Here is a 15,605-nt window from a genome sequence, read left to right as displayed (position 1 = left end):
GAAGTACCAGCTAAGCTTTCCAGAGCTGAATAAAGCTTAGTGCCCAGAAGGAAAGGTCGAGTCTCTGGCTTGAAAACCAAAAGCGTGCTTTAACATAATACTTGTTTCTGACAAGAGACCCTTAATTGAGGGAGCTAGATCTTTGCATCTTCTTCAGAATACTCCAGCACCCCAAGATCTGAGGCAGGAGCCATTTGCTCAGTTGGCATCCTCTGCAGTGGAGGGTACCTGAAGAACATTGCCTTTTTTCTCTCCCCTTCCTAGATTAAAAATGAGTCCTTCTTGGAGGATATCAACAATGTTCTGAACTCTGGGGACATTCCTAACCTGTACTCCCCAGATGAGCAAGACCAGATCCTCACCAGTATGCGGCCTCTTATTCAGGAGCTAGGACTGCAGCCCACCAAAGCCAATCTGATGGCTGGCTACACAGGCATTGTACGAAGTAACATTCACATGGTACTGTGCATGAGGTAAGGTCTATCCTTCTGCCCTTGCCCACCATCTCTCAGCTATTTGTAGTAATGGGGATAGGAGAAGGGGAGGTGCTTCAGGAAGGGCTAGGCAAGTCACTGTCATTCCTGGACAATCCACAAATTTTATTTTTATATTACCCCGCCTTCCCATCTAAACATTTTCCCAGAATTGCCAGAAAGGCCCCCTCATTGTTCCCCTTGGTTTTGTTTCTGCATCCCTTTGAGAGTATTTCAATACCAGACATGTAGTCTCTTAGTTTAGGTACAAAATCACTTTTCTCCAATAAGTTTGAAGCCAATATTCCTTCATTTCTCACAAAAGCATTTACTGAAGCTTCCCACTTTTATTAGAATCCTGTGCTTAGGGCTTGGGGAGATAGAGATATCAATAGGCTAAGATTCCTGCCTGCAAGGAACTCCAGGAGGTCTTGTATTAAGTGGATCAAACAAGTATACATACAATTAAAAAAAAAAAAGGAAAAATGTGATAATCAAAAGACGGGCACAGAATCAATATCAGGGTTTAAAGGAGGAAGAAATCTCTTCTGTCTGTAGGATGGGGAAGACTTTATGAAGGAAATGGCATCTGAGTTAGGCCTTGAATTATGGGTAGTTAATAGACTGGTAAGGGTGGTAGAGATATTCCAGACAGAGGCAACAGTATTAGCAAAAAGGTGTGGGTAACCTGGCCTCAGCCATTTCCCAGCTGTGTGACCCTAGGCAAGTCACTTGACCCCCATTGCCCACCCTTACCACTCTTCCACCTATGAGACAATACACCGAAGTACAAGGGTTTAAAAAAAAAAGGTGTGGGAAATGTTTGGAAAACAAGTTATTCGCTTTGTCTGGAACAGAAAGTGTATGTACAAGGTAGACTGAAGAAGTATGAACTCAGGTGGCTGCGTAGTAGAGGACTTCAAATCTTAGACCCAGAATGGATTTAATTTGATAAGAAATGGCTATTTCAGATTGTTGAGCAGGGATGATGATGGATGTATATGTTAGTATCAGAGCTGTGCTTGAGAAAGAAAGAAAGAAATGTGTAGGATGAAGAAGGTTATGAATAGAAATGAAGAAGATCAGGCAGGCTTGTTAGGGGGTTAGTATGGTAGGCCAAGCCAGAAGCAGTAAGAATCTGAGCTCTAGAGGTGGGATGGCTATAGGAATGGAAAAGAGGCAAGAAAATTAGGAGAACCAGAAGTGACAGAGTTTATTATTGGGGCATGGGGAAGGAAGAGAGGAATTAAAGAACAATACTTGGGATAATTTGGAAGTTTTGAATCAGAGTGATTGAGAGAATAGTGCCATTAACAGAAATGGGGAAGTCAAGAAGGAAGAACTGATTTTGTAAAAAAGATGTTTTGTGCACCTTGAGTTTAAGAAGAAGATAGGACATCTAGGTAGAAATGGCAAGCAGGTAGTTGGAAATGTGGATTTGGGGATTGGGAGAGAAGTCAGGGCCAGACCGACATACAGAGTTGGAAGTCACCTACACAAAGGTGATAGTTCATTATTTAGAGATCTCTGGAGACCTCAGTAACAGCAGTTTCACTCAGAAGGTAGGGACAGAGAAGGGTAAGAATCGGAGACCACGGGTTAAGGAGGGAGTAGATAATGGAGACGTTAAGTGTAAAACTATCTTTTTGAGAAATTTGATAAGAAAAAAGAGGAGGAAGAAAGAGTGGTTGGTAGAGCTACAAGAAGTTTTAGATTATTTTTTTAAAGACAGGAACCTGAGGTTGAAGAGAGAAAGGAGCCAATGGAGAGAGGAATCAGTGATGGAACACAGTCTACACATTAAAATTCTCTTATCACTGCTTTATTCCACATCTCCTCCATCCATTCTCCAGAAATGAATCCAGTTTCTATAATCCCCAGGACTAAGGGTGCCAGGAAGGCATCTTATTCCAAGGAAGGAATACCCCCCAGTCTATATTACAATTGAGTTCATTTTTATTTATAGTTTGTGGGAGCTCGAGCATAGGCTGACTGTCAAAGCTCTGATTTGACTTCTAAATATTGATCACTTCCCAGCCCTATCGGAGAGGTCTTTCGAGCCCGCCTGAGACAATTTCCCTCATTGGTCAACTGCTGTACCATTGATTGGTTCAATGAGTGGCCATCTGAAGCTCTGGAATCTGTGGCGTCCAGATTTCTGAAGGAGATCCCTGAGTTGGACATCACAAATGAGGTGATGGATGGCATGGTAAGTTGCCTTCTTATATTTCTGTGTCTTGGATTTTCTTCAAAGAAGGAGGTGGTTCCCTTCTCTGATGCCTTCCCAGAAAATTCCTTTGGCAATGATAATGGTAGCTCCCTAAACCAAACTAAAGCTCTCTTTACTTTGGGATAAAGAGACTGTATAAAGCCAAGGTAGTGATAGTGTTAAAACTGAGGTTTTTTTGTTTATTTGTTCGTTTGTTTTTCTTCTAAACAGAAGACAGTATGATGCAGGGAAATAAGGAGACCTAGATTCTAATTCTGGCCTTGTCTTTGATGTGTTATGTGATCTTGGGCAAGCCTTTTCCCCTCTCCAGGCTTCAGTTTCCCCTCTCTGTGAAGTGGAAAGGGAGATTTGGACCAGGGGTGGCTCAGTGGATTGAGAGCCAGGCCTAGAGACAGGAGGACTTTGGTTCAAATCTGGCCTCAGACACTTCCTAGCTGTGTGACCCTGGGCAGGTCACTGCACCCCTATTGCCTAGTCCTTGCCACTTTTTCGCCTTAGAACCAATACATAGTATTGATTCTAAGATGGAAGGTAAGGATTAAAAAAAAAATAAAATAGTCCCTTCTAGCTCAGATAATCTGTGTTCCTATAGAGCTTATCCTATCCTATCTAAGGGACTACAAACTTGATTTTGAACTCATAGCATCTCTTAATTTGGTAAGAAGACTAAAATACAAGAAGGGGAATGACTTGCTTCAACCCATATGTACCTGTATTTAGCGACAGCTCTCACCTTGAGAGTAGCCTCTTCCCTTCCAGGAGATATAATCCTAGCTCTAGTTCAGAGAGAGAAGGAAGAAAGAGGCACTCTCTAGGGCTGTGCTATGAGGTAGGGCAATACAGAGAACCTTTCTTGATATGCCCTACTTGCTAGACAGCCTCAGAGTCATACCTGCCAGCTCTTCTTTACTCTTCTGCTTTTGGTCCCAGTGTGGGACTGACAGAGCTATGTGAGACATGCTCATCCCTAGCAATGCCCTCTATCTATAGTAGTTGCATCCTGATCCCTTCATCTCCTAGAAAGGTGGTTATCAATAGGTTGATGGGCTTCTCCGATCCCTCTAGATCCAAGTTTGTGTTCGCATACACCAGTCTGTGGCCAAAAAGTGCATTGACTATCTACTAGAGTTGGCCCGTCACAATTATGTCACTCCCAAGAGCTATCTGGAGTTGCTGAACATCTTCTCTGCCCTGATTGGAGAAAAGAAACAGGAATTAAAGACAGGCAAGAATCGTATGAAGAGCGGCTTAGATAAGGTAGGTGCTTCAGAGAAAAGATTCAACTGTAGCACTTTAATGCTCGAACAATTTAGCCCTTCTTAGAAGCATTGAGTTGCCCAACCATTAATGCATACCTTTGGCCACCATTTTGAGAGGCATTGGTACACCATGGGCATTTTTCTGAATAGTACATCTAAAATTCTGCTAAGTTACCATCCATTAGGTAAAAATGGGTACTTGGACTTGGGAGTCTCAGCAGCTTGGCTTCCCATTCTAAAAATATGTGTTAAAACCATTGGGAAAACTGGTAAGCAGTCTGGTAAAAACGAGGTATAGACTAACATCTTATACCAGTGATGGGCAAACTATGTCCCGCGGGCCAGATGGGGCCCCCTGAAATGTTCTATCTGGCTGTGCAACATTATTCCTAATCTGACAAATACAATGAGTAGGATACAATACAATGAAACTTTGAAAGAGTTGCCTTAGAAACAGACTGACAGATGAGCATTTCCTTCCCTTTGGCCCCCTCTTTAAAAAGTTTGCCCATCACTGTCTTATACCATATACCAAGACAAACTCCAAATGGATATATGATTTAAACATAAAAGAGGGACATAATTAAAAAAATAATTTAGAATATTTTCCTATAGCTACATGATTCATGTTGTTTTCCTCCCCTCTTCCCAACTTCCTCACTGAGCCAATGAGCAATTCCTCTGGGTTATCCATGTATCATTGTTCAAAACCTATTTCCATATTATTAATATTTGCAATTGAGTGATCATTTAAAGTCAACATCCCCAATCACATCCCCATCAAATCACACGATCTATCATATGTTTTTCTTCTGTGTTTCTGCTCCCACTGTTTTTTCTCTGGCTATGGATAGCGTTCTTTCTCATAAGTTCTTCTGGATTGTCCTGGATCATTGCATTACTACTAGGAAAGAAGTCAATTACATTTGATTGTACCATCTCTGTGTACAATGTTCTCCTGGTTCTGTTTCTTTCACTTTGTATCAATTCCTGGAGATTGTTCCAGTTCACATGGAATTCCTCCAGTTCATCATTCCTTTCAGCACAATAATATTCCATCACCAACAGATACCACAATTTGTTCAGCCATTCCCCAATCAAGGGACAGCCCCTCATTTTCCAGTTTTTTGCCACTACAAAGAGCGAGGCTATAAATATTTTTGTACAAATACACGTATTTATACATATATACATAAATATTTTTGTATTTATATTTGTATTATATATTTGTACGTATATACATAAATATTTTTGAGCTTATCTCTTTCAGGTACAAACCCAGCAGTGGTATGGCTGGGTCAAAGGGCAGGCAGTCATTTAAAGCTCATTGGGCATTGTTCCAAATTGCCCTCCAGAATGGTTGGATCAATTCACAACTCCACCAGCAATGTATTAGTGTCCCAATTTGGCCACATCCCCTCCAACATTTATTATTTTCCTTCACTGTCATATTGGCCAACTTGCTAGGTGTGAGGTCGTACCTCAGATTGTTTTGATTTGCATTTCTCTAATTATGAGAGATTTATTTTTTTTAATTTATTTTTTATTTTTTAGAAAAAATTTTCCATGGTTACATAATTCATGTTCTTGCTCTCTCTCTCTCCCCACCCCCTACCCCGCAGTAGCCGACATACATTTCCATTGGTTTCTTCCTGTGTCATCGATCAAGACTTATTTCCATATTATTGATAATTGTTCTCTGGTGGTCATTAAGAGTCTACATCCTAATTGTGTCTGCATCAACCCATGTGCTCAAGCAGTTGTTTTTCTTCTATGTTTCCACTCCTGTAGTTCTTCCTCTGAATGTGGGTAGTGTTCTTTACCATAAATCCCTCAAATTGTCCTGGGTCATTGCATTGCTGCTAGTACAGAAGTCCATTACATTTGATTTTACCACAGTATATCAGTCTCTGTGTATAATGTTCTTCTGGCTCTGCTCCTTTCACTCTGCATCAATTCCTGGAGGTCTTTCCAGTTCACATGGAATTCCTCCAATTTATTATTCCTTTGAGCATGATAGTATTCCATCACCAGCATATACCACAATTTGTTCAGCCATTCCCCAATTGAAGGACATACCCTCATTTTCCAGTTTTTTGCCACCACAAAGAGTGCAGCTAAAAATATTTATGTACAAGTCTGTTTATGATCTCTTTGGGGTACAAACCCAGCAATGGTATGGCTGAATCAAAGGGCAGGAATTCTTTTAGTGCTCTTTGAACATAGTTCCAAATTGCCATCCAGAATGGTTGGATCAATTCACAATTCCACCAGCAATGCATTAATGTCCCAATTTTGCCACATCCCCTCAAACATTCATTACTCTCCCCTGCTGTCATTTTAGTCAATCTGCTAGGTGTGAGGTGATACCTCAGAGTTGTTTTGATTTGCATTTATCTAATTATCAGAGATTTAGAACACTTTCTCATGTTCTTATTGATAGTTTTGATTTCTTTATCTGAAAATTGCCTATTTTTTCATGTGTTTATTGATAGTTTTGATTTCTTTATCTGAAAACTGCCTTTCCATGAAAAGAGGGACATCATAAGTAAATCAGAGGAGCATAGAAGAAAGAGCCTGTCAGATCTATAGATAGAGGAAGAGAGAGAAAAGTCCATAGGAGATAAAATGAACAATTTTGATTCAATAAAATATTAGAGTTTGTGCATAAGTAAAGCCAATTCAACTAAAATTGGAAGAGAATCAGGAAACTGACAAAAAACAAAAAATCATTGTAGCAAATTCTACTGAAGAGATATTGGGAACCAATTCAAATTTATAAGAATAATAATTGTCTATATAGTTAAAGAATATGAATAGACATTTTTCAGAGGAAGAAATCCAAGCTAATAAAATTTGTATGAAAAAAATGCTTTATATCACTAATTTTAAAAATGCAATTTAAACCAACTCTTTGATACCATTCCACACTCCTCAGATTGGCAAAGCTAACAAAAAAGGGAAAATGACAAATGCAACTGTGAGAGAACAGATGCATTAATGGTAAAATTGAAAACTGGTTCAGCTATTGTGGAAAGCAAATTAGAGCTTTGCCCCCCAAAACTGTGCATGCCTTTTGTCCCAAGATACTGCCACTAAACCTGTACCCCAAAAGGAACAAAGAAAGAAGAAAAGGGACCATGTGTACAAAAATATTTATAGTAGGTTTTTTTTCATGGAGGGAAAGAATAAACATTGCCTAAGCACCTACTATGTGCCAACTCGTGGGGATACAAATAGAGGCAAAAGACAGTCCTTGTCCTAAAGGAGCTCATGATCAAATGGCTCTATAAGAGAAGAGAATGCAAAGAATTGGAAACTGAGTGGGATGCCCATCATTTGAGGAATGGGATGGAATATTACTGTGTTGCAAGTAATAAAGAGGATAGTTTCAGAGAAAACTGGAAAGAGTTGTATGAACTCATGCAAAGGGAACAGAACACTGTATACAACAACAACAACAACAATATTGTAAAGACAACTTTGAACTGTGTTTGGATCAATACAATGATCAACTGCAGTTCCAAAGCTCTCCTGCCCACCTCCTAGAGACAGAAGTGATGGACTCAGAGTGCAAACTGAAATATACTTTTTTCCAGCATGACCAACTTGGGAATTTGTTTTGTATGACTATGTGTTGATAATGGGTATTGTTTTTCTTGTTAATGTCTCTGTGTGTGGTAGTGGCAGGGAGGTGGGAGAAAGAGAATGTGGACCTGAAAATAAAAGAAAATAGAATTTTAAAAAGTATTAAGTACCTACTAGTACAAAGGCAGCACTATGTTGGCTGCCAAATTAGATAAGATTCTGTCTCTACTCTCACAGATCTCACCATCTGATAGGGGGAAAGGACACCAGCTCAGATCAATCTATAACACAAGGTTGCATGAAAAGTACATTAAAAATTTACAAAACAAAGTGCTAGGGCAGCTGGGTAGCTCAGTGGAGTGAGAGTCAGGCCTAGAGACAGGAGGTCCTAGGTTCAAACCCGGCCTCAGCCACTTCCCAGCTGTGTGACCCTGGGCAAGTCACTTGACCCCCCATTGCCCACCCTTACCAATCTTCTACCTATGAGACAATACACCGAAGTACAAGGGTTTAAAAACAAAACAAAACAAAAAAAAAAAACAAAGTGCTACGTGTGTTCTGTTGGGGGAGGCTATTACTGACCAAGGGACCAGGAAAGACTTTATGGCACTCCAGTTGGGTAGGAATTTAACAGATTGAGAAGAGAGGATATTCTGGGCATGGGGAACAAACTGCAAGCACATCAATTGAAATGGAGGCGTAAGAATGCAGGGCAGAGAGTAACCTAGTTTGCTGGAGTGCAGATTATGTAGAGGGAAGGGGAAGGACCTTGAGAATTTTGTAAAGGTAGAATGGAAGCTAATGAATGCCATGTAGAGAAATTTAAACCTTAATTTGCATGCAAAAGGGAAGCACTCTTAAGATTTTTGAGCAGTAAAGTAATACTACCAGATCTCTGCATAAGGAAGATTAGAAGAAGAAGATGGACATGGAAAATGGTGATACTGAGGGTTGGTACTAGGGCAGTGACCCTGGGAACAAAGAGAGTGTAAATTTGAGATATCGTAGAGGAGTCATTGGGAGTTGGGCAAAGGAAGGAGTTGGAATTGACAGAACCTAGTAATTAATTGCACATGAAAGGCAAAGAAAGAAATGTTGAAGATAATGATAGGGTTGCAGATTTGGGCATTGGATGAATAGTGGGTATCACCAAAACAAAAATACAGAATAATTAAATCAGAAAAAACAGCAGGTCCTGGAGCATCCCAGTAAGAGCCTTGTAAATTGATGGAGAGGATGATCTGGAGCTTAAGAGAGTTCAATAGTAGATAGAGACTAGGAAGTCATATGGAGTATATAAAGCATATAAAGCACTGATCTTAAAAATCAAGAGACCTGGGTTCAAATCCAAAGCTCGAATCCATATTCTACTATTTATTACCTATATGTCCCAAGGCAGGTTGTTTTTACCTTGCTGAGCCTGTTTAATCTATAAAATGGGGGTTATATATTATCTACATCCCAAGGCTTTTTTAAAAAAAACTTATTTTTAACATTGTTTTTAAATTTTTTAGTTCTGACTTCTCTATCTCCCTCCCAACCCTCCTTTACACATTGTGAAGCCAATAAATGTGATAACAAATAGACATGTGAAATCATGCAAAACATACTTCCATATTAACCAAGTAACAAAAAAATAAAGTTTTAATAGTATACTTTAATCTGCATTCAGACTCTATCAGTTCTTTCTCTGGAGGCAGATGGCACTTTCCATCATAAATCCTTCAGAAATGTCTTGAATCATTGGATTGATTAGAGTAGCCTAGCCATTCAGAGTTGATTATCATATACTATTGCTGTTACTATGTACAATGTTCTTCTGGTTTTGCTCATTTCATTTTGTATCAGTTCATATAAATCTTCCTATGTTTTTCTGAAAACCATTCTGTTTCTCATTTCTAATAGCACAATAGTTCTCTATCAAAACCCTATACCATAACTTGTCTAGCCATTCCCCAATAGATGGACATCCTCTCTGTTGCCAGGTCTTTGCCACTGCAAAAAGTTGCTATAAATATTTTTGTACATTTTTCTTTTTCTTTGCTCTCTTTGGGATACAGACTTAGTGCTGGTATTACTAGGTCAAAGAGAGTGCACAGTTTTATAGCCCTTTGGGGAACATAGTTCCAGACTGCTCTCCTTGGAATGATTGGGATCAGCTCACAACTCTACCAATCCAATTTTTCTATATCCCCTCCACCATTTGCCATTTTCCTTTCCTGTTATTTAGTTAATCTGATAAATGTGAGGTATTACCTTAGAGTTGTTTTATTTTGCCTAACTCTAATCAATAGTGATTTAGAGAATTTTTTCATATGACTATAGATAGCTTTGATTTCTTCTTCTGAAACCTGCCTATTCATATCCTTTGACCATTTATCAATTAGAGAAGGTTCATAAATTTTACTTGCGCCTTTATCAGAGAAACTTGGATTTAAAAAATTTTCCTTCCAGTTTCCTGTTTTCCTTCTAATCTTGGCTGCATTGGTTTTGTTTGTACAATTTTTTTTTTACTTTAATGTAATCAAAGTTATCTGTTTTATATCCCATGATGCTCTGTATCTCTTGTTTGGTCACAAATTTTTCCCTCATCCATAGATTTGAAAGGTAAAATTTCCCTAGCTTCCCTAATTTGCTTATAATATCACTATGTCTAAATTATGTGCCCATTTTGACTTTATCTTGGTATACAGTGTGAAATGTTGGTCTATACCTAGTTTCTGCCAAATTGATTTCCAGTTTTCCCAGCAATTTTTTTGTCAGTGAGCTCTTGTCCCAAAAGCTTGGATCTTTGCATTTATGAAATACTATATTACTAGTCATTTACTACTGTGTATTGTGTACCTAATAAATTCCATTGATCCACCACTTTTTTTCTTAGCCAGTACTATATTGTTTTAATGATTACTCCTTTACAGTTTGAGTATAGAGTACAGTTTGAGATTTGGTATGATTCACATTTTTTCATTGATTCCCTTGATATTCAAGACTTTTTTCTTCTGCATTAGTTTTATTATTTTTTCTAGCTCTATAAAATAATTTTTGAGTAATTTGATATGGAACCGAATAAACAAATAAATTTAGGCAGGATGGACATTTGTATTATTTTGGTTCAGCTTACTCCTGAGCAATTAATATTTCTCCAATTGTTTAGATATGACTTTATTTGTGTAAAATGTATTTTGTAACTGTATAGTTACTGTATAGTTCCTATGTTTGTCTTGGCCAATAGGCTCAAGTATTTTATATTGTCTTCAGGTATTTTAAATGGAATTTCTCTTTCTGTCTTTTCCTGATGGACTTTGTTGGTAATGCATAGAAATGCTTATGATTTATGTGGGTCTATTTTATATTTGGCAGCTTTGCTGAAGTAGTTAATTATTCATATAGTTCCCGAGTTTATCTTAGCAGGTAGACTCCCAAATATTTTATGGTTTATATTCCAGCAGCATATAAGGTCTTCACAGATAACAACTAGCTGTTATGTCTTTGAAGCCCTAGCCTCACAGAGTGCCTTGAATATAAAGTTTAATAAATCTTTGTTGAAAGTTTATTGAATTACAGACTTTTTCCTTATAAAAATAGAACATTTCCCTAAAGACACTAAGTATAGTATTTATTAATTCCAATTGCTGTTAATTTTTAATTTTATTGTTTATTTTAAACTTTTTATTTTTTAAGTTAAAAATCCTCTCTCCTCTAGATCTTCCTCTACCCATTGAGAATGCAAGCAATATATCCATTGTACATATAAAATCATGCAAAACATATTTCCATATAAGCTGTACTTCAAGAAAAGTAAAAAAAATAAATAAGGTGAAAAAATTATTCAGTTCATCAGTTCTCTTTCTGGCAATGGATAGCATTTATCATCATGAGTCCTTTTGAATTGTCTTGTATCATTGTATTGATCAGAGTAGTTAAGTCCTTCACAGTTGATCATTGTTATACTGTGTTTTGGCTCCAAGGCAGAAGAGTGGTAAGGGCTAGGCAATGGGGGTTAAGTGACTTGCCCAGGGTCACACAGCTGGGAAGTGTCTGAGGTCAGTTTTGAACCTAGGACTTCCCGTCTCTAGGCCTGGCTCTCAATCCACTGAACTACCCAGCTGCCCCACTTTGTTACAGTATTGCTCTTACTGTGTACATGGTTTTCCTGGTTCTGCTTATTTCACTTTGCATCAGCTCATATAAATCTTTCTAGGTTTTTCTAAAACCATTCCCCTCATCATTTCTTATGATTGCTAATAATTTCTAATTACTATTCTTTATAAAAGTGAATGACATAACATATGTGAGAAGCCAAGCATGTGTGGGTGAAGATTAGAGGGTCCCCTATAATTGGCTGTTTTCTGTTCTTGTTCATCCAGCGTAGAAAGAGGGAAAAGAAAATCTTTGCTCTTCTGCCCCATTCACTATTTACCAATTGGGAATTAAAGAAATTAATTTGAACAGTTACAAAATTTAAAAAAAAAGTGAAGGACATAAAATTTAGAGCAAGATTGTGAATACAGTTATGTGATTAATATACAAATCTGTCCCTTTTTCCAGAATCTTTACCAAATCTTAAGAGCCCAAACCATCCTACCAAGAACAAAATCCAAGCCCAAAGACTACCAGAGAACATCATAGACCATAAATAGTAATTCTTAGGTCATCTAATCACCCTCTTCTCCACCCATATCTCTCCCCTCCTAGGCCCTGACTCAGCCCAGGCTATGAGAGACATTTTAGTTTTATCATCTGTAAAATGAGAGGGCTGGACGGGATGACCTTTTCAATTCTAAAGTCACCTTTCCATTCTTCTTCCTAATTCTGAGACTTCCGAGGAAGAAGGGAGTCACCCATTCCTCACCTTCAGGGAAGTCCCTTCAGTGATGGCCCCGAAGCTGCAGCAGAATGTGCCATTCCTTAGCCTACCCGCCATTCAGAATGGAAATGTTGGCTTCATCATGTGTGTCCTTGGTATAAACCGCTCAGAACGGAGGCAGTTAGGCAAGGTGAAGCAAACATGTAGCAGAAAGCGTGTTCAGCAGCCCCCCAGCCCCCAGCTGCCCCTGGGGAAGGTTTCGGTGGTGAAGGCTTCAGGAGATGCACGGCTGCCACGCTATAGTGGTGGGTCCTGCATGCTGCTCCCCTCCCTGTCCCTCCATCCCAATCTCGGTGTCCACCCAGTCCTGGGCCCCGAGCACGGCCCCGCTTCTCCATCTCCTCCTGAACACTCGGCTTCCTCAGCACTCACTGAAGTTTCCTTCCTTGGGCAGCTACTCCGGACGGCAGAGGATGTGGCCAAGATGCAAGAAGAGCTGGAAACCATGCGCCCGCTGCTAGAAGAAGCTGCCCAAGACACCCTCGTCACCATGGAACAAATAAAGGTGGGCAGAGGGTGGGGAAAGATGGAAGCATCCTCCCGGGGGCTCTCCCGGAGGGTGCCGGCATCGGTGGCCGCCCGGCCCTGCCCCAGGCCTCGAGGCTCTGTGTTCTGCTCCCCAGATTGACACCGCTATAGCAGAGGAGACGCGGAATGCCGTACAGGCGGAGGAGAACAAAGCCAACGAGAAGGCCAAGAAGGCTCAGGCTATTGCCGATGATGCCCAGAAGGACCTGGATGAGGCTCTGCCAGCCCTAGATGCCGCCCTGGCTAGTCTGAGGAACCTTAACAAGAATGATGTGACTGAGGTGAGAGGGGCCAGTTCGGAGGATGGGCTTCTCCCCTCATGCAAATCTGCATCTCTCCTGGGATACTGGGGGGAGGGTAGGTGGGATAACTAACATAACATCAGGGAAAGGCAGGGAACAGGCAGATTGTCAGGCCCCTTCCGGGCCGCCTGTCCTGAACCCAAGGAGTCCAGTTCTGAATTAAAGGAGCTTCAAAGGCAGGGATGGGCCCAGAGCAGACAACACCATTCAGTTTCTTCCGGAGGAGTTCTCAAGCACCTACTGTGTGCAGAGTACACATTTGTACATGGTGGTGTGCTTTAGGATTCCTTGTTCTCCTTGAACATTACAGAAACTTTTTTTTAAAAATATTTTTAAACCCTTAACTTCTGTGTATTAGTTCCTTGGTGGAAGAGTGGTAAGGGTAGGCAATGGGGGTCAAGTGACTTGCCCAGGGTCACACAGCTGGGAAGTGTCTGAGGCCAGATTTGAACCTAGGACCTCCCGTCTCCTAGGCCTGGCTCTCAACCCACTGAGCTACCCAGCTGCCCCCAGAAACTTTTTTTAAAGGAACTTGGGCATCCCAGCCCTTTGGCTTTATAAACATTAAACATTAATTTGCAAGTAAAAAAGAGAGAGAGAGAGAAAGAGGGAGAGAGAGAGCGAGAGCGCGAGCAAGCACACTGTGCTAGGCACTGGGACACTGCCCTGTCTTTAAAGAATCCTGCCAAGAATGCACAGTCCAGAAGGGCAACATTAGTACAATTAGTCCTCAGCTTGGTTTAGGAGAACTTGAGTTCTAATCCTGCCCCTGACATTCATGAGCTATGTGACTATGGTCAAATTGTCTTACCCTTCTCTGAGCCTCAGATGAATTCATCAATAAAATGGAGATAATAATGGATTCTCTGCTGATCCTACAGGGAAGGCTTGTCGTGGAGCTCCAGTGAGAGAACACATTAAAGCACTTTGTAAAGCACTTTGTAAGCTGTAGAGTGTCATTGTTCATGCATTCAGGACCAAAAATGTTCTGAGAGATCCAAAGGGAAATATGGGGGGGGGGGGGAAGCAGATGGAGGCTGTAAGAGAGACAGAGAGTAACAGACCAGAAGGAGCAAGGCAGGAGAGGGACAGATGGACAGACAGGCAAGGAGAGGGGGGAGTCAGACAAACAGACACAGAGAGAGCCTGACAGGGAGGTGTAGAGAGAAGGAATCGGGGATAGAAGAGGGAGAGAGTACAAAAACATAAGCTAGAAAGAGAATGATGCCAAGTTGGAAAAGGTTTAGAATACCAGGCAAAAGGAGCTGGGTTACTCTGCAGGGCTATAAGGAACCATTGACTTGTTAGGGGAAAGGCGGTAGAAGGAATGATGCTAGAGTGTGAGCATGTCCATTCTGTGCTTCAAAGTAATCCAGCTCCCTGCTCAGAGCTGCTGCCTATCAGACCCCAGGTGGACATTACCAACCAACCAAGTCATCCCTGGAACATCTCTGATGCTCCTGCCCCCCCCCACCCCGGGAGAAGGACATCCATTCCCCAGCATCTGTTCAGAAGAACCTGGCCTGGCCCCCTGGGGAAATCACACTGGCTCACCTTCCCTGAAACCCCAGGCTCCTACAAGGTGGGGTGGCTCCAAGCCAGGAGCTTGGACATTTCACTGCTGGTGGCCCAGAGGCTCTATTCTCTAACCATATCCCCTAGTATCAGTCAACAAGTATTTATTAAATGGTAGACTCCTGGCTGCCTCATTAAGTTGTAGTTGAAGGAGGCTCAGAAACATAGCCCTGGCCTAGAGTCAAGTGGAAAAGGACTTGGGCACGACGTCCAAATTAATGCTGGCCTTGGGGCAGCTGGTGTGTGTTCTCCCACAGTCTTGGGACCTCTTAGCCTTGGCAGGGGGCGAGGGACACCAGGACAAAGGGAGAAGGCAGGCTGAGGCCAAATTGAGTCCCCTCTCCAGGAAAAGCTTACCCAAAACATCTCTCTGAAGGAGGCCTGGAACTCCCAGAGAGCTGCAGGAGTATAATGGATCTCAGCTTTGAGAATCTGCTCCTTCTACCTTCTTCCATGCCAGGAAAAGCTATGGCCAAGTCAAAAAATCTTTATCCTCTGCCACTAGTTCAGCTAAGCCCTCACCTACTCGCCTGATAAATTCACTTGGGCTGCTATAGGAAGGGGTTTTTAGACCTTTTTTTGTCTAACTTAGGAAAGAATCTTTACTGATGAGAACTGGAGGGAGCCCTAGAGGTCATCTTGTTCAGCCATATTCCATATTCCAGTAGAGGAAGTCCAAAGAAATTGGGTATTGGACTTATCTTGAGTCCATAGTAAATCAGTGGCAGGAATGAGACAGAATCTTCTAACTTCCCAGGACAAGACTCTTCTTGCCCTTCCTTC

General features: G+C 41.0%; 1 protein-coding gene across 1 annotated transcript in view; it reads left to right on the top strand.

Annotated features, from left to right (window-relative positions):
- Positions 1-15,605, top strand: part of DNAH1 (dynein axonemal heavy chain 1) — a 139,761-nt gene that overhangs the window by 96,344 nt on the left and 27,812 nt on the right. Inside the window, exons 48-52 of the mRNA XM_044676631.1 lie at positions 265-473; positions 2,511-2,682; positions 3,769-3,960; positions 12,812-12,922; positions 13,041-13,226. Of these exons, the coding sequence (XP_044532566.1) occupies positions 265-473; positions 2,511-2,682; positions 3,769-3,960; positions 12,812-12,922; positions 13,041-13,226 (870 nt within the window). The remainder of the gene's footprint in view (positions 1-264; positions 474-2,510; positions 2,683-3,768; positions 3,961-12,811; positions 12,923-13,040; positions 13,227-15,605) is intronic.

The sequence above is a fragment of the Gracilinanus agilis genome, chromosome 1 (assembly GCF_016433145.1).
Source record: "Gracilinanus agilis isolate LMUSP501 chromosome 1, AgileGrace, whole genome shotgun sequence".
NCBI lineage: Eukaryota > Metazoa > Chordata > Mammalia > Didelphimorphia > Didelphidae > Gracilinanus > Gracilinanus agilis.
The sequence above is the reverse complement of the archived record's forward strand: the minus strand, read 5'-3'. Positions and strand labels throughout refer to the sequence as shown.